Below are 23,524 nucleotides of genomic sequence, written 5' to 3'. Positions count from 1 at the left end.
GCAGTTCCCTCATTCTCCTCTATCTGTACTGTACCAGCCAGCTAGGACCGGCCACTGGCCTCCCTGACAAGCTCTCATCTGGGACATGGCTGGTGATTGGAGTCATTCATTTAATGGGATAACTTTTCTAGTCAGTGGCCCAGTCCTCTAAAACTTGCACATATCCTTCTAGGAGATTCCATTTGAGAGTTGTTATGTTATAACTAACACTGATTTTAAGAAAATAAGAGAAACTATGTTTCATCAAGTTCCATTCCCTTACCAGTGGAAACTGGTATTGTATCTTCAGTCTTCTCCTCCTCATTAACAATTGGGAATATCTTTTCCAAGAATGCCCTTGAACTTTCTTACCCCTTCCCTCCCCCTGATATTCCCCTTGACTGTCCCAGAGGTGATGGGTTAAAAGACAAAGAAAGCAGGCTCAGATCCCACGTGTGGTGTCAACACCTCCGCCGTATTCTTCTCTCCTCCCTTGCAACTAGAAATGGTGTCTTTCCTCAGAGTTCCACCTGTACTTGGTATTTTCCAACACCAGTGGTTCTTGAAATGTGATCCCTGGACTGGCAGCATCAGCCTCATCTGGGAACTTGTTAGAAATGCAGATTCTTAAGATCCATCCCCAGCCACAGAGAGTCAGAGACTCTGGGGGTGGAGGTGGGCCCAGATAACCGTGTGTCCGAGTAATGCGCTGCCCACGTGAGAGCCATCATCCTCACAGCACAGACCACTTTGCATCACAGTTACTGATAGTGGTTGAAGAACCCACAGAATGTCCCCAGAAAATTGCTTAGTTATTTCATATTTTAATTCTTTAATATTTCCAGCCATATATATTCATTAATCAAGCAAAATGGTGTTTGCAGTCCTCTGCCCTGTCAGGATTTAAAAGGACTGAGAATAATCTTGACAATGTCCAAAGTTAAAAGAAGAACTAGTAAGTTGACATGAAAAAGGGGAGTGATGACTCAAGGTCTAGTGAGGCCAGTCCAGCCCTTCTTCCCCCTGTTCCCCAGGCTCTTGGTCCAATCAAAGTTTTAGGGCAAGACAGACCAAATAGATCCAAGGATATTAAAAGGAACAGATATTGCCCTTGGGTCATATGTATTGATCAACAAAATTTCATTTAACTCCTGCCCAGAAATTTCGAACGAGACTTAATCTGTATTCAGAAATCAAATGTATGTGAATCACACCACAGAAACTTATTTGTCACAATTTGCCCACAAGTCAACCCACCCTATCAGCCTAAAGCTCAGAGTATTTCTTTATGGATACTCACCTTCTGTTTTCTGTGTCCCCTATGCCTACTTTCTGAAGGTTTCATCAGAACGTGTCCTGTAAAACTTAGGTTTTCACCCACAAAATCATTTAGTATAAAGTTTCCACTGAAGACAGAATTTTCAGAGGGAGACTCTCTATGTTCTTAATTGCAGAAATTAACTGTTGCCAAAGAGGTGATTTGCAACAAAGAACCACCTCTGAGCAGTACAAATGTTTTGTATTCATGAATACTGGCCCCTGATTACACATGCCAGTTGTTTTGTAACTAATTGCATGAGAGTAGACAATTCATTTCCACGCATTGTAAGAGAACACTCTCCAAGGGGTAGTTGAATGTAATAATAATGCCAACTGGAAATTCTTTTCAAGGCTTTTTATACTAATTAGACAAACTAACAAGGTAAGGCTTCATGTAAGTTATTTCCTTGCTAGTGGGTTTCATAAAACATGCACAGGTGGATAAAATGTAAATTTAAAGTGTTCTGCAATCCCTTTTGCACTGATTGTTATTTTCTTGGAAATGAAGAACATACTGAAGATTTGGGGAAAACACTTGGGAGTTGGCCATGCCCTCTGTGTGTTCTAATAGAAGGATGTGTTTATTCAGAAGAAACAGATGCACATCCATAGATACACAAACACATACACATACACGTGCACACACTTTGCTACTTCGTTACCACCTCTACTGCTACCCAACCCCTCATCTCCTCGCCTTGCAATGCAAAAGCAAAACCAAGGACCAATCCTGATTTGGGGGGCCATTGGAGGTTTTCATGTTGGAATTCAGCTTCTTTGTCCAACTGTCAGACAGTTTGCTGGCAAGCAGTGAAGTGCTGTGTAGTCTCGGTATTGCCTCTGCCAGTTCCTTTAAGACCAATCTATTCCCATTTAGAGAAGTATAAGGACACATTTAAATAAGTAAAATAACATCTCTTCAAACTGCTACCTTGCATTTAGATGCATTCAGTATCCTCCAAGTCTTTTGTTTGTTATCAGCCTCACCTAGGCCCGGGGACGTCAAGGTGCCCCTGGCCTAGCAGGAGCAGTGATGGGGTGGTTAGTCCCAGAGGGATGAGGTGCGGGCAACTCACAGAGGAAATGGACTGCACTGGGGACTTGGAGGACTTACAGCACAGTCACCAAAGGGCAGAAGGAGCAGTGGGGAGGGGAGATGGTGAAGGGAGCCGAGCTGAAAGGGCATCTTTAGCAGGAGGGGCTGGGACAGGTAAAGTCTGAGATCTAGAAAGGCAAGTGGTTCCCACTTGGGCTCACCTGGGGAGCTGTAAACATACCACTGGTTGGGCCCCCCGCTTAGAGATTCTGATCTGATTCTGGAGTGGGGCCTGGGTATTAGAATTTTGAAAGCCCTCCAGGGGGTTATAATATTCAGCCAAGATTAAGAACCACTGCCCTACATCTCTGAATGCTGTGCCTTAGAGAGCATTTTCAGAAAGTGTCCACAAGAGGAGGAAAGTTCTGCCTAGCTGGATATGATAGAAGGGCAGTGGGCTCACATGGAAATTAGGGTTATTTCAATTTCTTAACAGTGAGCAAAAAAATTTACCCTGTCCTGGTGTTTCTCAAAGTGTGTTTCTGGGCCCCTTCTGCCCAGAAGGAACATGTGTCTCGATTGCTTAAATGTGATTCTCAGACCTCACTCAGCCCTTCTTAAGCAGAATGATGGGTCAGGAAATTGACAGTTTTAACAAACTTCCTAAGCACAGCTTTTGCACAGCGAAGTTGGAAAACTTGCCTCCCCATCAGACCATCAGAGTCGGGCCAGAGTTCCACAGTCAGCGAGGGTGCTATATATAGTATTTGAGTTCTTCTCGACTTCTCCATGCTCTGCACTTCAGAGCACAGGGGCAGGGAAAAGCAGACCCCAGGGTGTAGTTCAGAAAAAAGAAAAAAGCTTCAGAATTTATTTTAAACCAAGATTGACTAAAGACAGAAGCAAGTTGCTAAGAATGGTTCTTAACTTTTCTTTCGGATTCTGCTGCTATCTGCCAAGACTAGATTGTGGAATCACCATCAGCTTTCGTCATCACGTCTGTGACCTAAGTTATCTTTAAAATCATTGTGTTGATAAATGTAGATGAAAGATGACGCTGCTCATGTCTCTTACATGCTTCAAATGTTCATTTCACAAATAGATCTTGAAATCAACAGATGATCGACTTCTTGTGCCCACTCTAGACTCAGCCCACCACGGGCAGCACCTGTGTTCTAGTCACCACTATTTCTCCAAGATCCAGCACAATTTTTGGCCCAGACTAGGTCACTTAATGCATATTTGTTGAATAAGTAAATGAATGAATGGAGATTATCAGCAGCAAATTAATTTCCAAATTAGTTTTTGCTGGAATCCCACATACATATATAGATGAGTTTCCCCCACCCCAGTATTTTATAGGATTTTTTTACAGCATAAATAAATAATATAGGTGCTTAGTGACTTATATTTATACATGCATATTACGCACACACGCAGACACACACACACATATGCACACACACACACGCATACTTCTTTCCTTTACAAATAAAAGCCCATATGTTCAAACCGTCCTTCCTTAAAATGGGTTTATTTTCTGAAGTCTGAGTGACCAAATTCAGATTTAACATTTATGGGATGACTGCTTTTTATCAAGTACTGCCCAAGGCAGTTTCTCTGTTTATGTCTGTCATCGCATACATTTTCCACAACTCTTTTAGAGGTTCCCCTGCTTTACATATGGGAAAAGTCAGGTTGCTCCCCCCCCACTTCCACTCCCCCCACCACATATCAGTCAGTGATCTACACAGGCAGCATTTGAACCTAGGTCTTTCTTGTGATCTTGTCCCAGTGTTCCTCGCACCTGCCCTCAGCCACCTTAGTACAATAAACCAAGCTCAGAAACACAGAAAACTTCTCCAAAGCACATTTCCCAAAACCTGTGCTTCTGCTACCGGGTTTTTAACTTACCTTGCTGATATGACAGTGGCTTTGCATTAAAATAAATAAATAAAATAAAATAAATAAATAAAATTAAAAAGCACATTGTGCTGAACACCAGAAATTGACACATTGTAATTGACTGTACTTCAATTAAAAAAAAAAAAAAAGCACATGAGTGGATGCAGGCAAGACCACCAGGCAGGAGGCCAGGACTGTTAAGCATAGTCTACTGAGCTCCTCAGTCCCCCACCCTCAACCCCACCCTTGACCCTGAACCTCTTGCAGATGCAGTGAGAGTAGGTTCCCTCTTAGAAGAGACTCCGAGGCAGGGCTTCTCGTTCAGCCTCAGGGACCATTTTGCAATAAAACAGCAGACATCTCTGCAGCCTGACTTCTCCCTCTGCCTGCCCCCTTTCAGGGGAATGTGGGAGAAATCATGATCCCTCTACCCTTGACAGGGAAGAACAAAGATGTGTGGGTCGAAGATGAGCCAGGTGTCAGAGGAGCTGGCTCATCTGAGAGAAACCTTCCTGAGAGGAAAGGAGAGGTGGACTTGGGCCCTCTCTGTGACGTCCCTGTCCCTGTCCCCCCTGCAGCCCTGCTCCTCTCCTACATGTGAAGGGGGGAAGGTGCCATGTTGAGCCTCAGGGACCTTGTTACACAAGCCAGGGGCTTGAGGACTGTCAGCTTCGCTTGTGTCTCAGGTCCCCCTGGCCCAGCCCAGCTGTTCTTTATTTTTTCTTTGGAGAGGAAAGCTGTCAGATGACACTGGAAGGGATTTGTTCTCATTAGCTGGGCCTGCGAGTGTGTGATGATTTGCAGCCCAAGTGCTAAGGGCATGAGGCACGATGCTCTGGTGAGGGCAGGGACCCATTCCAGGGATCATCTTGTGAACCTATTAGAGGTTGCAGGCGCAAGCGCCGAACAGTTGTTCTGTTGATGCATCAGAGAAGCTGAGCTGGTCATAGTAGTAACAAAACCCAAGAAACGATCTTTATAAACAGTGCCAAGGAAAGCGTTTGTATCACCTGCCTGCCTTTCTGCAAAGAACCTGTGAGCTCTGATGGGTAATATAACCCCATGTCAGGAGGTAAAGAAATAATGCATTCACATATCTTTGTTCAATTTTCAAGTAGAGTAAACACTTGTCCAAAGTACATGCCAAAAGGAACTGTATCAGAGAGAGTCTGCAAGCCTATAGGGCAAACACATTTGGACTACAAAGATATAACATATTTACTTCTGTAAGCTCTTACAGATAAGATACTCATTTATGACTCCCATTAAATCACGCAGAGAGCTATTTTATGCGGCCACCATTCTACAGACTAGTTTAAGTGAGGAACCAGTTTGGGGGAAGAAAAGAAAATATTGATATTAGGCAGTTTTACGAGAATGTAAATCAAATCCAAAGTTTGTGATCCAAAAGGATTAAATTATTTATGGTATAAATTAACTCTGATACATTGTTCCTGATTCAAGCAGCATGAATAGATCAGTTCTTCTGTTGTTGTTTTTTTAATTTGCAAGAATAAAATACATGATATATAGTTTGACTTCAAATTCTCAGTTATGAATTGGAATGAACATTTAAAAACTGAAAGATTTTCAAGATTATGCTATTGGCCAATTTCTGTGGGCTGAATAACATTTATCACCATTGTGATTAGATATAACAAAGTGATAAAGGACAAAGAAAAAGCACCAGTTACAGAAAATATGGTTTATTTTGTTCTGTGATAGTTCTTAGATATGCTTTAACTTGGCCTGTACTAAAAGAAAATACTTAAGAATACTTTTTCTTCAAAACTGCAGTTAGTTTCAAGAAAGGCCTTTCTTTTTTACTTGATGTGAACAATGTAAATTTGAAAAGGATTCTGATAGAAAAAAAAAATCCCTCTTGTGCATACAGTTCAACTAATCTGGTTCTAGTCATTTTACTGCTGTGGTGTGAATGTCTGCTAGCCACAAGTTGATGACAGCCTGTATTTTAATTTTCAGTGAGGCTTACTGGTTGCCCACTGTCATTAAGGATGTGCTATTTTGTCAATATTGAGTCAAGAAACAATTAAGCTTCATGAAAACATTTTTTTTTTTACTGTAACCTGTTGCACTATGCTAGACAGAGAAACAAGCATGCATAGTTTAGCATCACCAAACGTAAATTTGTTATTGAGAGAAAAATAAGATAAAAGTGTGGTCCAGCCTTCAGCTGAATGGGAGAATTACCAAGATGATTTCATGATTAGATGCATATCACACTTAGAAATGTGTTCTTGCCAGCCTCCTTCTAGCTATGTTCTCTTTGAAACCAAGGAACACATCCCGGTCACCTAGCTTTGCAAATAGAGACTCTCTGCAGATTTGTGCTGGATAAATGAAGGAAGAAATGAATGAACAGAAATACCTTATATTTAGGATATTTAAGTATCCTGACTAGATCTTTATTGCTGTCAGTTTCAGTTATCACACTAAATGTTTATAGTTTATGTACTGACTAAAAACTATCACATAATTCCCCTATCTACTATAGTTTGTCAATAAAGGGCATATGGGTACATAGCTTCAAGGCTGTAGTGAAATTTAGTAAGTGACTGTTTGTGAAGTGCTTCTAAAATCTGCAGGTGAAAAAGAAATCTTAATACAAATATATATAGAAATAATGAATGATTATCTGGAAAAAGTGCCAGATCCTTGAAATACCCAGAACATGCTATTAGTTTTTCACATGGTTCTTAACTGGAATTGTGTCACCTGTCTACTCCTCAGCCAGTCACTGAGAGGGATGGAATTACCAACAGTGGCTTAATTAATCAAGATTCACTTCCTTGGGCTGACAGGGGCCCAGCTTTTCCTATCATCGCAAGCTGCCTGATACCTAGAGAAAATTGAGATTCTATTAATATATTAGTGACAATTATATTTGGTTATGTATTGGAGGAAATTCAACATAACCGTGGCTATTTGACTTCTTCCTCGTATTAAGAAGTTCAGAGATAGTGCAGTTCCATGGATCATCAGGACCAGGCTCATCTGATTTTTCTGCCCCCAAATACTTAATATGTGACTTCCATTGTCAAAGTGGTTGCTGAAGCTCCAGCCATCACTTTTATATCCCATATAGGAAAAAAAAAAGGATGAGCCCCCTCTTTCTGTGAGACTTCCTATAAGTCCAAGAAAATAGACTGCTAATTACTCATTGGCCAGAAGTTTGCCACATAGTGACAAGGAAGGCTGGGGACTATAATTGAATGTGCCTAGCCAAAAAAATCAGGGTTTGTGGCTTAGGGGGAAGGGGAGAATGAAGGATGGAGTAGACAATTACCAGACTCCATCACAGGTAGCAATGACAAGAGGGTGGCATAAACAAAGATGTGGAGCAGGAAAGCAGAGCATACAGAAGAGGAGTTGTCCCTGTTCTGCACCATTCGACCTGTGTCTATTGCAAGTAATTTTAAGAAGTGAAACAGTCACACAGCAAAAGAATAGGAAGGAAAGGCAAAGGACGTTTGTAAATCAGCAAAGTGTAGAAACTGTGTACAGATAATTAGGATCATGTATTGCACTATATCATTTTTTAACATTCTTAAAGTACTTTACGTATGAAAGGATATTATTTTTCCAAGTATGGAAATGTGAAAGTCAAGGTATGAATGATCTTTCCAGTCTAACCATCTTAATTAGCAACAAGGTCACCTTTGGAAAAAAGCAAAATATTACCTACAAGGCTAGGCTTATTATGAAAAGAATCGGGTCCTGTAGAAGTAGAGGAAAGAGGCAAATGAGCTAATTAGCTATATAGTCAGCTGTGGGAAACTTATTGGTAAATTAGAATCCATGCATAGAAAGTCTCATTATTATAAATGGCAATTCTTTTCTTTATTTTTTAAAGGTAGCCAACCAAGTTGTGCAAGCTCTGCTCACTCAAAAGGTAGGTCACTTTCTGGCTTTATTATTTTCAAAGCATTTATGTGAATAGATTGGAACTCATACTGTCAGACTAAAGGAAACCATGATTGATAGCTGCAATACTTTTCTATTTATTCTGTTAGGTTAAAATTGTGTGTGCTTTAGATGGCAAATGAAGTAACATCAGTGACCAATAGAATCATAAAATTTAAACTCCTGGGAAAGTAATAGAAAGCCTTTTGAAGATGAAAGATTTCCAGAGGCCCACCCAGATGAATAGCAAACCTATCATTTTTATTTAGTAAATGCAGATATTAAAGAAGCTGATGGATTCCTCAGGTTCCTATAAAATGAATAGCCTCTGATGGCCAGCATTAAGAGAAGCCTAAAATTCAGCCAGAGACCTTTGAGGTGAGGAAGGTGGTTTAACTTCTCTGGGTGATTTAACTTCCTCTTCTGTAAAATAGGGGTAACAATCCCCACCTCCCAGAACTACTGTGGTCATCCTATGAAAGGAAGCAGGTGGGGCAGTTCCCACAGGAATAGGTTTGTGGTAAATATAAAACGAATGGTGTTATTTGTATACTTGAAAGTTACTGAGAGTAGATCTTAAACATTCTTACGACAACAAAAAAAGAGTGTTAACTATATGAAATGATGGATGTGTTAATTATTTTGATCTTGGTGGTCATTCCACCATGTAATGTATATCAAGGTATCACATCTTACACTTTAAATATATACAGTTATGTTTGCCAATTACCCCTCAGCAAAGTTAGGGGAAAAAACAAATGGTAATTTCTGAGCATGAAATCTCTAGACCTTCTTTATCATCTTATTCTACCTTCAGATCATTTTATTGAGGCACAGTGGGGAAATGTAGGTGGTTGCCCAAATGTGGCTGGTTTGGTGAAATTTTATTGAACCTGTCTCATCTTTTTCTAAGATGTATCTGAGAGGCTAAACTCTGGTTCCTTAAGATCTTGTTTATTCCAAGTTACCTCTCTGTGAGATATTTTAAGAGAAAATCTTAAATCATGTGGCATGCTCAGGAAGATGTGTCTAATGAGAACAAAATAATTCATGACATTTTTTTGTTTGTTTTTTCATTGAATACAGTTTTATTAGGAGTTGACTACTTCTCATCAAGATACTTAAATAAATATTATTTTAAATGTATACTGTAGAAGCATTATGATAATATTTTTGCTAAACTTTCTCCCCCAACTACTTCTGTCAAAATATCATGCTTCCTGCTACAAATGATTTTAACTGGTTCAAATTTTACATTAACATTCCATAAACAGAGAGATATGAGAATGCTTATTAGGTTAGAATTAGGTTCCACTGTGAGTAACAGAGATCTAAAATAATAGTGGCTTAAATTGGCTAAAATGTTATTTATTTCTCAGATGTAAATTTATAGGTAGGCTGTACAGAGCTGGTATGATAACTCTGCTTCATAGAGTTCATAGTGTTCTCAGCATCCTGGTTTCTATTGTGTTATTCTGTGGGATGTGCCCTCCATTTCCAAGGTCACCTCATGGCCCAGAATGGCTGCTCCAGCTCCAGTCATCACACCCACATTTCACCATCAGAAGGAAAGAAAGCCAAAGAAAATGGAGAGGGTAAAAGGCACACACCAGCTGTCTCTTAAGAGAGACTTCCAAGGTGGGAGAGGGTATAGCTCAGTGGTAGAGTATGTGTTTAGCATGCATGAGGTCCTGGGTTCAATTCCCAGTTAAATAAATAAGTAAACCTAATTACCCCTCTATCTGCACCACCCCCCACAAAAAACAGAGAGACTTCCACTTAACATCTCCTTAAATGAACCTTGGTTACTCAGCCACATCTAAGGAAGCTGATAATGGGGTCTTTATTCTGAGTATGTGCCCAGCTGAAAATTGATTGTCACCTTATTGTAGAAGAAGGGGATGCTGAGGGGCAGCTCATGATCTCTCTCACAACATATTTGAATGCCTTTTCTTTTTCAAATTTAATTTCTCAATCGCTTTCCTCCTGTTGGAAACTCGACACTCATTTAATATAAGCCTAAGGAATGTTGCAGCTCTGTGTGTAACTATTGAAAGTCTTCTCATGCCTATCTTTTTTTTAATGGTGCCTCAGGAAAGAGACAAGAAAGCTGTCAAGCCGTCTGGTACAATATAAAGGAAAATGGGACCTTTCAGGTCTACCACAAAAAATAGCTACACAAATTCAAGTAATAACTAGTAAACAGATAAATCTACCTTGGTACAGTTAAGCAGTAGGACACAGAAGGATGTGCTTCCGTGAGACAGCATACCTCAGGGACGCTATGAGGCAGGAAGAGATGCCAGGGCTTTCGGAAATTCTGGAAGAATCATGTTCTGCAGAAACATGTGCCTCCCAGTTTTTATCAAGACTGTAAAATGGCTACAAAAAGGCTAAAATTTCTTTTTAATTAAAAGCACAAAATAGGAAATAAAATGTCCTCTGAATGCAGATGAGAAAACTAATTCTAAAGAGGGGTGTAGCTGGCACAGAGTGAAAACAGAAATCTTGAGTGATTTATCCAAATAAGAAAGAAAGAGAGAAAAAAGAGAGAAAGAAAGAAAGAGCAAAAGAGCAAAAGAAGAAAGGAAGAAAAAAGAAAGAAAAGAAAAAAAAGAAAGGCTTTGAGGTGAAATTATCACCGTCACTATACAGTTCTGGAATATATCAGCTGTTATGACACAAAAGCAAATCTGTCATGGGTGGTTTCAGCTCCTCACTGTGCAACGCCAAAAACCGTTTTTCTGGCATATCATGAATTGACCCTGATAAGCATCTTGAAGTTACAGAGTGTTTTACCTTTCCAAATACTGATAGAAAAAAAAAAGTATTTCCATAAATTTAGCAGTTTTTGTTAAATGTGCATATAATGTCTTAGTCAGGTAATTCAATTTATCTCAGAAACCCACAGGTTCTCTTAGGAGAGCTGACTGTCCCTCCTTTAGATCAATAACACTAAAGTGACAACGTTAAACCCAGCACACTTCCATTTATGCCTCCAAATCTTAAGTCCACATCTACAAGTGCAAGTGAAATCAATAGTGGAGCTAAACTCATATTTTGGTCTGAAATATGTTTTATCTTCATTAAAATTATCGGCACTGAAAATGTAACTCTCCTAGGTTCTTTTTTTTTTTTTGCCACTAACACCAAATTTAGAAGAAAAGCATTTTTCGCTGGAGTTATTTCTAAGCGTATCAACAACCTCAGCCTTCTCTGCAAGTTCTTAAGAATAAGCAAATATGAATGGTGTTTTTTCTTTACCAACATGGAGTAAGGCTCTTGTGTGGTGGAATCTAGCAATATAGCCAACCGGATGAAAACAGGACACAATTTTGTAGCCTGACACTAGAAGAACTCCAGACTCCTACATATTTCCCTTGTAGGAGGGGTGCTCAGGCCATCCTGGTCCATCCACTTGACTAGCAATGTTGTGTGTAGCATCTGGTTTTCCTGCAGAGGGTCTGTTTATGTTTACTGTGCACTTACAAGGAGTTAGACCGCACATGCAGCACTTTAAATGCACTAAATTGTTTTCTTCTCACCGCAATCTTGCGAGATAGGACTACAAAAATAATTTTCCCATAGTTCCAATGGCTAGAAGTAGCAAAGCCCACATGTTAACCAGGATTACTGCACTCAGACGCCATGCTCTTACCCTTGGTGCCATTCAGCCTCCATAGCTACATTCAATCACTTATTGTTTTCCCCAGCAAACAGAGGAGATGCTATGAAAATCAACAGATGGGTTGAAATTAAATGACTAGTTACATAAATTATTAGGAAATAAAACAAAAGGGCAAGGTAGCTAGTGGATTTCTTAAAATTTCTGGAAGCATTACCAGTCCTCTCTAGCAAGGACATACAAGATGTGACATGTATGGTGTCAAAACTGACTGTAAATTTGGAGTCAAACTTTCTCAGAATCAGTTTTATTTTAGACCCTAGAATTTCCCAGTTGTCAGGGACCTTAGCAAACATTTAATCCTGAGATTGTCAACTAGCTTTGCTAATGGGTTCAGCTCACTGTAATTCCATAAACTGTTCAGCCATCACAGATTAAAAATGTTTTAATCCGACTGTCTCTTGGCTGAAGGCTTGCACTATTCAGTTTGCCACAGGACTCACTGCTTCCTATTGATTAGGACTGGCCTGATTCAGTGATGCAATTATGTTACCTGTCTTGCCTTAATTAAATATTTGATGTTGAGGTCCTTGGTGAGTCTGAGATAGGACCAGCCTTTTCCAGAAATGGCTTTTGTTTTTACAGAAGTATTAGCATTCTTGAAAGAGACAGGGATATCTCAGTGACCAACACTGAGAAGCGTTGTAACTAGGGGAGGCTGGTGGGTGTGGTGTCCAGTAAGCTTCGGGGGAGGATTGAGGTGGCCCTTGACAAGCCATCTCATGATGCAGCCGAGACCTGCATTGTCTTGAAAACCTTGCTTTGTGCAGTAGCTCCATTTACAGATCAGAAGACTGACGCGACACCAGAATGTTACTTCCTCAAGGTCGCATCGGTAATGAGGACCAGAGCCCAAGCCTCCTAACTCCCAGTCCAGTGTATTCCCATGATATGCACTGCCTCTGAAATCGCTATACCACTGTAATACCATTTTTCCACGATAAAACCAGATTTAAATAGTTTTCAAGAATATGCCAATGATAGTATCAGTATACCTCAAACTTCTAAGGAACTAACATTTTCCTAAATTTCCTTTAGCCTGGAGCTGGTAGTGTTTTGCTCTAAATGCATAAAATAACCATACTCTGTAGCTACTACATAGCAGTGAATCCAGAATCATCTTCAGCCCCAAGCACAGGTGAAACTTACCAGGGTTACAATGTGTGGAACCTCTAAGAAAGTCATGGTTCGAGGTTATTCAGATACATAGGGCCCTTTTAGACCAGCATATCTGCCTTGTTCAGTATATTTTCCCTTCGCATCCAGTGGTGATGCCTTACTTTGTTTTCAGTGGAGAGTGGCATACAGATGGCAAAAACAGGACTGGCTATTTCTTTGAACACAAAGACCATTATCTTTGCTTACATGAGATTAAATGTAGTCACATCTTTGGCATTATTTCTTCCTCATAAAATTGTACAATACATCCCCTTTTTTGTTTCAGAAGATGCAACCCTATGTTTTCAGTGGGGTTCACCTCTTGAGGCCTGAGACATACTAGGGAGTCAGAAAAGGAAGGGTTGTGGGCGAGGACAGTTGATCCAGCCCTTGGGGGAGCTGTGGTCTCAGATGGCGGCACCCAAGCCGGAGAGGTCTTTCATTCCTAATGCCTCGCCCGAGAGGCATAGTCTCATTCTTGCCCCTGTAACTGACAAGGTTAGAGTAGCAGCTCTTGCCCCCACCCTAAGTGTGTCATACCTCCTTTATGTCAGTGGGGTTTCAGTGTGAGCCCAGGGAAAGCAATGACGGCCAGCTGCCACTCTCTGCCCAGGTCTCGCTGTAGCAGTCAGAAATTGTTGTTTCTCTCTCACTCCATCTATCCAGTCTGGTTGTGTTTATGTGTGTGCACATGGGCACATGCGTGGTTTTGATTACAGTTTCTTGGGACAATAACTGTCTGGCATCATTACCATCTGCATCTTAAATGAAGAAAACAAGAATGTTGAAACAAAACAGACAATTCTTTTATGTCTACAAATTCTCTGTCCGGCTCAGTTCTGTTGGTCAGTGATTGTAAGACCAGTGTCGCAGTCCTAGAGCCTTCTGTTCCCCCTCTGCTGTGCGCTGATCTAGACCAGCCAAGAGTGATGAACGTGTCTCAAGGTCGATAAATTGTGTTCCTGCTAATGAACTTTAACTGCTTTAAGTAATAGTAATGGCCATGGAAATTTGGGCACTGGTACAAAAACTTGCTTTAGAATGTATTGATTTTTTTTCTTTTTTAATCCATCTGAAGAAATCTTTTCAAGTTAGTCTCAGTTTTGCTGTTAAAAACTGTGGCTGCTATTCCTTCCAAGTCTCCTTTCTTCTTGTGCATCCACACTGGTATGCTTCTGTTTCCAGACCTCTCCCCGCAAATGAGAATGATTGTGTTTTCCCACCCAATAGGTACTATTAATATTTATTTACCTCACAGTCAAGTTTTATTAATTACTTAATTAGCAGTAGTGAAAACAATTAGTGTTTGGGAGCAGGAAGCGTTACATACATGCTAAGAACAAAAATAGACTAAGTAAGACACAGGGGTTGAATTCTAAATAAAGAAAACAAATTTTGTCTTTTCTTTTGAGCAGTGTGGAGGCCCCCACAGTGGCCTCTGCCAAGTGGCGTGTGGCTCACGCATGCGCGCACACACCCCTGCCCCTGCCTTTACGGCTGCTGCCCTCCCAGCACTTGCTTCAGAGTGCCTTATTCTGAACATGATATCCCTTTGCTCTGCTCTGCATTTGTAGGTAGCACTCAGTTGAAAACATCCTATGCATAAGCTTCTCATTTAATTTAATTTCATGGTGAGGCGAGTGTAAACTGTGCAGTGAGCCACACCTTGTCCTGTTTCTTTGCCTCCTGGAAATAGAATGTATCAGCCCAGAAATGAGGGTCCATGCTCAGGTAAAGCGCCAGAAGCTAGATCTCTCTGGCTTCACACTTCGGTTGTCATCAGAGTATGTCTGAAACAGGCCCACTCACCTCTGTGACTCCTGCTTAGAACCTGGGAAGCAGAGATGTTGACTGGTGCTCTCCTTGGCTTGCAGAGCCTTAAGCAAGGCTGGTAGCTGCCCCCCATCAGAATATGTAGGTAGACAAACTCTCAGCATTGGGAAACTTAAAATTCTCTCTCTTTTTTTCTCTTTCAACCAGTACCTGGATTTTAAAAAAATTTCTTTTTATTAAAGTATAGTTGATTTACAATGTTGTGTTAGTTTCTGGTGTACACTATAATGATTCAGTTTTATATATATATTCTTTTTCATAATAGGTTATTACAAGCTATTGATTATAGTTCCCTGTGCTATACAGGAGGACCTTGTTGTTTATCTACTTTGTATATAGTAGTTACAACCCTCTTTGTCACACCATCACTAGACAATAGAATTCATCATCACAATACCCTCTAACAAAATTATCACACAAGTTTATTAAGCTCTTACTACTCTGTGTGGTGCTGTGCTAGGTGATGAAGGTGTCAGAGCAATATGCTTGCTCTGTTGTTTATGTGAGGATCTTCTCGGGCTTGCCTTTTGAGAAATGTGTCATCTAATTAACAAGATACGTCCAGAGCATGAAGAAAATCAACACAAAGTAGTATATGACATTAGCTAAATGTCATATGAGGCATCAAGGGCTTACTGGAGTTCAGAAAAGGAAACAAATAAAGTGGTGGAGGATGCCAGATAAAAGTATCAGGAGGAGACAGGTAGAAATTGAACTGGACATCAACCAAAGAGCCAAACTTGGGCTGGAAGAAGTGGGTGGATGAGAAGGGAAAGGGAGGTAGAGGAGGGAGGAGGGTGGCAGAATGCATGGTACTTTGAGAACTCATTCTTTGCATGTTAAGAGCAGACGTGTTTTTTAAAAACAGGAAATAGTGAAAGACAAAGTTTAAAATGGAGAAGAGTCAACTATTGATGAACCTTGAATTGGGGCTTGATTCTACCTGGTCTTCCTTGAACTCCATCAGGGAGGATGTAGACATGTCAGTATGAGTCTCTTTATCACAAGTTAGTTTGGAAGGCAGCCCCTTAGTGGGATTCCAGAGAATTGTACAGCTCCTGTGTGTCAGCTCCCCTCATGAAAGTTGGAAAGAGGTCTCTGTGGTGTTTGAACTATTCAAAAGGGTTGCTCTAAGAGGATGCCAAGGTCAGGGTCCTCTACTTCTTCCCCAGCATAAAGACTAGAACAGCCCAGAAGAAATGGAAATCCACTAGTTGAGAGGTTGGACAAGTTTCAAGTGGCCTTTTAAAGCCTTCACTTCAGAGTTATTTCACTCCGTCCAAATGCATCACTGACTCGATTAGCAACCACACTGAGAGTTTCAACTTATTTCCACAAATGACACCGAGAGGCTCCATCAAAAGTGATAGTTTCTTTAGTTCATCAAATCTCTATTCACTCTAAAAACATTATTGTCCTTGTGGTTTGTGCTTTATGATTGCTTTTATGAAGACAGTGAAAAGGCAAAATATATAGGTGGAAACTTAAATTGACTTTCTATCACTAAGATTTACCATTTTCAAAAATAGCATGCTAGATTAATGCACTTCTGATTTCAAGGTGCTTTTTTTTCTTTGCATTGGTCTTCCCTGAACATAATAATTCTATCAGACAATGGGCTGTGGAAGAAAACATTGTGTGCAATTTATTTCTGGGGTTTTGAAGAATAAAAATACAAAAAAAAATTTTTACTAATGCGTCTGGAATATCAGATAAAATATGGTTATAATATGCAAAGTGTCTTTCAGTTATAGAATTTTTTGTTTTCCTTTCAATGTGTTTGTTGCAGGATCTAAGGGAGGAATGTGTAAAGTTGAAAACAAGAGTATTTGATTTGGAACAACAGAATCGAACGTTAAGCATCCTGTTCCAACAGCGAGTCAGACCAGCTTCTGATCTGCTTCTCCAGGTATGTGTTTATGTGGAAAACAATCTTTGCTACTGAAATGCTATTGACAAGAAGTGACTTCAGTTCAGAAATTACCACTCTCTCCAAGGGCAAGACATATTGCATCAGAACCTCAATTCTTTCCCCTCTCAAGTGATGTCATTAAAATTGAATGTCTGTTCAGTCGCTCACCTTTTAAAGCTAATTTTGATAAAGAAATGCATCAACAAATAAGAAACAGGTAAAAAGGACAATCAGAAGTATCACTCTAGGAAACTAACTGAAACCGTGGAATGGAGTCAGGAAAGCATTGATTGCTTTGGGGACCAGCATTAATACTCTTGCAGTCCATGATAAGCAACGGAGAGTTTTATGTAATGCCAAAGTGAGTTTCTTTATTTCAAACTCTCTGTAATCAGAATTAGAGCTGAGGCTTGTTTGGCGTTCACATCTCTCTGTGTGCAGTCTGCAGCCTGCCTCCTCACAGCCTAATACTTCCTCTCCTCCAGTTCTGTGTTTTACAGCTTCTCTCTAAGTGTTCTCTCTGCACTCTTCCTTTACCCGCCTTCATAACAGGCAAAGTTGTGGAAATCATTTGAGTCATTTTAGAGTTGTCCCTGAGAAGGCACGAGAGAATATATCTGACTGGAGGAGAAACATGGATTGGCAAAGGGGTCTGGAAGGCTGATCTTTGCTGTTCCCTATTTTTTAAAAACCCTATTAATGTGCATCATTGCTCAAGGATAACCCCCAGCTGCCTGGTCTAATTGGCTTGGAAAGGGAAAAGACAGAGGTATCCTCCAGACTGCATGCCACCACTGTAGCCACTAGCCATGTGGCACTATTGAGTTTAAAAAATAATTTAAATTAAAATTAAATTTCCCTGTCAAACTAGTCACATTGCAAGGGTTGAAAAGCCACCCATGGCCAGCAGCTACCATATTAGGCAGTGTTTATATAGAACATCTCCATCATTGTAGAAGTTTCTCCAGGACAGAAGGTTGAGACAGTCTTGTTAATTTGCCCTCTGAACTTTGGCACAAACATCTTTCCCTGACTCCTTGGGAAAATAATGAGAAATTGCAGTTCGTTTCAGAGAAAGAAAGATGTGTGGTAAAGCTGAATATCAAAGTGTAATTTTCCCCCCAAATTAAAATAAAGGAGCTCCCTGAATTGTAAAATAGATCTCATCTCTTAAATTAATTTTCTCTCTGCTTTATCTGTTAGAGCATAATTCATAATTTAAGACTTAAAAATTGTGTGGAAAAAAATCATCTATCTCTATTCTGTTTCCTGATCGTGGCCCCGATAAATATTGGTCATAGAGAATCTTGCATCTGTAAAAAGTTGTACCTCGTTTGCTCTCTCGTAATCAAGATCCAATATTATAATTACTTTTAACAGCTGTTGCACGTTCATGGATTTTTCCGTTTGGCCTGTTTTCATTTAAGGCTTTTCTAAAACAACTTTTAAGGATCTACAGTCCCTGTTTGTGAATCATGGTGGTTTATTTCCATAGTAAGCACACGTGCCATAGATATTTAAGCTTTTTCATTGGCTGTCATGAATTTCTCAAATACATATCCACACACTGGGATGATGTTTGTGCTAATGACAGAATTCAGTGGTTTATTCTCTTGGTGTTTTCAGCCAACACACTGTTTCTCCCCAAATAGACCTCACTTCCAGGAGCTGTTCTAATTTAAATGGAATTTGTAAAAGACGGGCTGTTAATAGTTCTGTGAAGTAGAATAATAACCATAGGATCCCTGCCTTCTAACATTTTATAGCTCACAATCACGGACAAAGTTGCTGGCTTTTCAGGTGGTCTGTTATTTATTTGGCCCGTGATTTTGTATTTTCTGGTGGCACAAATACATATCATGGAGAACTGGCTATAAGCAGTCTGAGTTTGTTTTGCATCTTTGGAAACTCTGTAATAATGTGTTGAATGGAATAATGAATAAATTACATATATTCAGTCTGCAAGAGGAGTTACTTTACATATACCTAAGAGAGGTTTATATCTTTACCTCTTCTTCTGGATGTTTCCTGTCTTATATGGATGCTTTGAAACTATGCGGCCATGCTGGTCCAGCCCAGTCAGCTTGAGGGTCTGACCGATGGGTGCCGCAAACCCACCAGTGTGCCTGGTCCTGGTGTTACAGACCTTACAGCTTTTGCCCATGGACTGGATATTCAGTACAGTAGATTTCTAAGTGGTTTTCTACATGTGTTAGAAAACTACTTTAGTTGTAATCTGCTGAATACAGCCTAAGGATTCTCTACAGTGTAAGTAACCACCTTCTAGAAAGATTGTTGAACACATTGTGATTTTAGTAGATTTGAGTAGATATGTGGTAAATAGTAGAAAAGAAAAGAACTTATAGAAAGTTAATTCTTTGTCCCTCAAAAATAGAGAAGAGGTTACATGGATATTACTTAGTGAATTCTGGTATAAGAGGAGCAGAAAGGGATAGTTCTAAGGGTTAGCTGACAGATTCTGGGAAACTTGCAAAGGGAATCAGGTCCATGATGGGAAAGAAAAGACTCTTAACCTGAAAATTAAAATCTTAAGAATGGCCATAAACTCCTCTTTTGGGATTCCAATTTCCAGAAAAGCATCTCTGGGACCATGGGTGGTAACAAATCAGATCAAGAAGACCCTTTATATTAAAATCTACAATTTTAGCTAAATTCTAGTGAATTGCAAGACCAGTATAGCAAATAAAATCCAAAAGTAATGTTCTTAATGGAAATGGAGTCCCTAACTAACCTTATTTGAACTTACTGGCCGCATAAACCAATGCTCACCATTTCCCCTTATAAATCATGTTAAATAAGACTCTCAATTTACTGAACATTGGCAACTAGTAGAGAGCTCTCTACTAAGTGCTTCTTTTACCAGTTGAATTGAATTTCCACCATGAATGAATTATGTTTGTAATTCAGTATGTTCTTTTGAGTAGTGCTTGTCATGGTAATTACGTAATTTTGTAACTACCTTATAAACTGATACAGTGAGGTACAAAAAGAATTGTGTCTATAAAACAAAGTTGGGTGCTTCAAAAGCATTATAAAGGCAAGTCCCTAAAAATGTGTGATCAAATGAAATATAGATGTCTGCCTGCAAGAAAAAAAAATTGTGGGAGATGGGGAATTGTATTAAATGTAGTAGAGGCATCCTGCATGCAAATTGCTTCTCAAGTGGTTTTAATTTCTTGTTCCTCAGTAAGTAAAACAAAACCTGAAAATCATAGACAATGAATAAAGCATGTGTTTGATGCCTCCCCCACCCCCCAAAAAAGACACTGGAGGATCCCTAAGCAAAGAAGCAGCCTTGGCCTACCAAAAATGTTGTTTAACAAATATGTAGTGCTTACCACGTGTCAGATACTGTTCTACCACTTTTACAGTGTTCACCAATTTAATCTCCATTATAGTCCTATGAGATAGGAACTATGTGTACCCATTTTTTAGATGGGGACACTTAAGCACAAAGAGGCTATGTCACCCAGCTGGTGACTGACAGAGTAGGGGTTTAAATCTGTGGTCAGGCTCTACTTCCTCCCTTTCACGTCTTGTCTGTGCTCCCTCTGCACGGATTCAGTACTCTGACAGACATGATTAATTGGCCCACCTGTGATCGAATCAGAGGGCTTCTGCAGTATAATCGCAGTAAGGAGCCTACCATATTTACACATTTCTGAAAGCCTCTTGATTGGTGGCATCCAAGATTTTCCCCTCTACTGTGTGTTCTGCTCTTGTCTTGTTTTGGACACCAATGTTATCATTATCTCAATGGGACATTATTCTCATATTTTCCACCTAATACAATTTTTCTTTTCCTTTTTATCTGATATTTCTAAGAGTCCTATACTCATATCCTTGGACCAAGATAGAAAGAAAAGAATGTTATAGCATAGATTATTCTCACAAACAGTTGAGAATCTGACAGCTTAGAACCAAGGTGTAAAAATTTGCTGTCACTTCTTAGAGTGTTGACTTTTTTTTTTTTGCTAGTGTTTTATTTTATATTATTATTTCAGAAGAGATGAGAGGATTTTAAAATTCTACTTGTGCTTCTGACATATTTTTCCTTCCCTAAATCTTTATTTTCAAAGTGTAGATCTATCCACAGGTCTGATTTGGCAGGACGCTGTGTTACACACTTAACTCTTCACCCCTCCTCAAGCAAAGAATCCTGTTACCTGAGAAACAACTCAATTCTGCCACCTTTCAGGGGCTTTCCAGGGTCATAGTGGTCGTAATCCAGCCTTCCCTCTGCTGGAGCCCCTGTGGTATGGTGATCCACGCTAACTATAAGTAGTTCAGTGCCCTGTATGCAGTTACGCAGTCCTAGTGTCTTAACGGTACAGATGGTAGAAGTCACGCAGTGCAACCCACAGAACTAGGGATTTCACGCTAACTTTCATTTCACCTAAATAGTAATCTCCTGAGGGCAACAGCTCTGCTGCTCATTGCATTTTACCCTCCCACAGATATTGTCACCGTTCAGAATACGTATTCAGTGTACACTTTAATGGCTTAACACTTAATTCAATATTTTTAACAGAATTTAATTTTGTATATATTGGGGAGATGTTTCTTTTTGTTTGTTTTTTGTATGCAGCAATCTGATTGCCTTTACTTTCTCTTCCAGTTTTACTGAGGTATGATTGACATGTAACATTGTATATATTTAAGGTGTACAGCATAATGATTTGATATACATATGTATTGCAGAATGGTCATCACAATAAGTCTTATTGACGTCTATCACTATTTCTTGTGATGAGAACTTTTAAGCTCTCTTAGCAGATTTCAGATATACAGTACAGTATTATTAACCGTAGCCACCATGCTGTACATTATATCTCCAGAGCTTATTTATCTTATAACTGGAAGTTTGTACATTTTGATCCCCTTTGTCAGTTTCCCCAAATCCTTACTCCCCCCACCAATCTTTTCTCTTTCTATGAGTTCTTTTATTTTAATATTCCACATATGAGATTACACAGTATTCACCCCTCTCTGTCTGACATTTCATTTAGCATAATGTTGTCAAGATCCTTTCATGTTGCTGCAAATGGCAGTTTCATTCTTTTTTATGGCTGAATAATATTCTATTCTGTATACAAAAATCTATAAATATATCCCTAAAACATGTATCTTATATATCTAAAATATATATAGCATATATATCACATTTTCTTTATCCATTTATCCATCAATGGAGACTTAGATTGTTTCCACATCTTGGCTATTATAACTAATGCTACAGTGAACATAATGGTGCAGCTATCTCTTCTTTGAGATAGCAATGTCATTTCCCTTGAGTTTATGCCCATAACTGAAATGGCTATATCATATGGTAGTTTTATTTTTAGTTTTTTTGAGGAACCTCCATACTGTTTTCCATTGCGGCTGCACCAATTACATTGACACCAGCAGTGTACAAGGGAACTCTTTTCTCCATATCCCCACCAGCACTTGTTACCTCCTGTCTTTTTGCTAATACATTCTAATAGGTGTGAGGTGGTATCTCAATGTGATTTTGATTTGCACTTCTCTGATGATTAGTGATATTGAGCACCTTTTCATGTATCTGTTGGCCAGCCATCTGAATAATTCCCTTGGTAAAAAGATTTATTCAGGCCTTTGCCCACTTTTTAATTGGATTACATGGTATTTTGCTATTAGGTTGTATGAGTTCCTTATTTATTTTAGATATTAACCCCTTATAAGATATATAGTTTGCAAATATTTTCTCCCATTCAGTTGGTTGCCTTTAATTTGATTGTTTCTTTTGCTGTACAGAAGCTTTTTAGTTTGCTCTAGTCTCATTTGTTTATTTTTGCTTTTGTAAGCTTTAGGTGTCACATACAAAAAAATTGCCAAGACCAATGTCAAATAGTTTTTTTCCCTATGTTTTCTTCTAGGAGTTTTATGGTTTCAGGTCTTACATTTAAGTCTTTAATCCATTTCAAGTTAATATTTATGAGTGATGTAAGATAGGGGTTTAGTTTCACTCTTTTACATGTGACTATACAATTTTCCCAGAACCATTCATTGAAGAGACTCTCTTTTCTCCATTGAATATTTTTGGCTCCCTTGTCAAATATTAATGACTGTATGTGCATGGGTTTACTTCTGGGCTCTTAATTCTATGCTATTGGTCTATGTATATGTTTTTATGTCAGCACCATACTGTTTTAATTACTATCGCTTTGTAATACAATTTGAAATCAGGAAGTGTGATACCTCCAGCTCTGTTCTTTCTCAGGACTCCTTTGCTGTGGTTCCAAACAAATGTTAAGATTGTTTTTCTGTTACTGTAAAAAATGCCATTAGCATCTTGATAAGGATTGCTTTGAATCTATAGATTTTTAATTAATAATTAATCTAATAATTTTTAACAGGATTAATTTCTCCAATCCATGAACACAAGATATCTTTCATTTATTTGTGTTATCTTTAGTTTCTTTCATCAGGGTCTTACATTTTTTTTAAACATTTTTTATTGATTTATAATCATTTTACAATGTTGTGTCAAATTCCAGTGTAGAGCACAGTTTTTCAGTTATACATGAACATATATATATTCATTGTCACATTTTTTTCCTCTGTGAGCTACCATAAGATCTTGTATATATTTCCCTGTGTTATATAGTATAATCTTGTTTATCTATTCTACATTTTGAAATCCCAGTCTATCCCTTCCCATGCCCCGCCCCCTTGGCAACCATAAGTTTGTATTCTATGTCTATGAGTCTGTTTCTGTTTTGTATTTGCT

General features: G+C 39.2%; 1 protein-coding gene across 9 annotated transcripts in view; it reads left to right on the top strand.

The window, feature by feature from the left end:
* Positions 1 to 23,524, top strand: part of NCKAP5 (NCK associated protein 5) — a 918,990-nt gene that overhangs the window by 723,402 nt on the left and 172,064 nt on the right. For all 9 annotated transcript variants that reach the window (XR_012506967.1, XM_045508840.2, XM_045508844.2 and 6 more), the window contains 2 exons: positions 8,115 to 8,153; positions 16,630 to 16,749. Coding sequence is in view for 8 of the 9 variants with exons in the window: in XM_045508840.2 (XP_045364796.2) it covers positions 8,115 to 8,153; positions 16,630 to 16,749 (159 nt within the window). In the remaining variant the exon portion in view is untranslated. The remainder of the gene's footprint in view (positions 1 to 8,114; positions 8,154 to 16,629; positions 16,750 to 23,524) is intronic.

This window comes from Camelus bactrianus, chromosome 5 (assembly GCF_048773025.1).
Source record: "Camelus bactrianus isolate YW-2024 breed Bactrian camel chromosome 5, ASM4877302v1, whole genome shotgun sequence".
Lineage (NCBI taxonomy): Eukaryota > Metazoa > Chordata > Mammalia > Artiodactyla > Camelidae > Camelus > Camelus bactrianus.
This window is presented reverse-complemented; position numbering and strand designations above follow the sequence as displayed.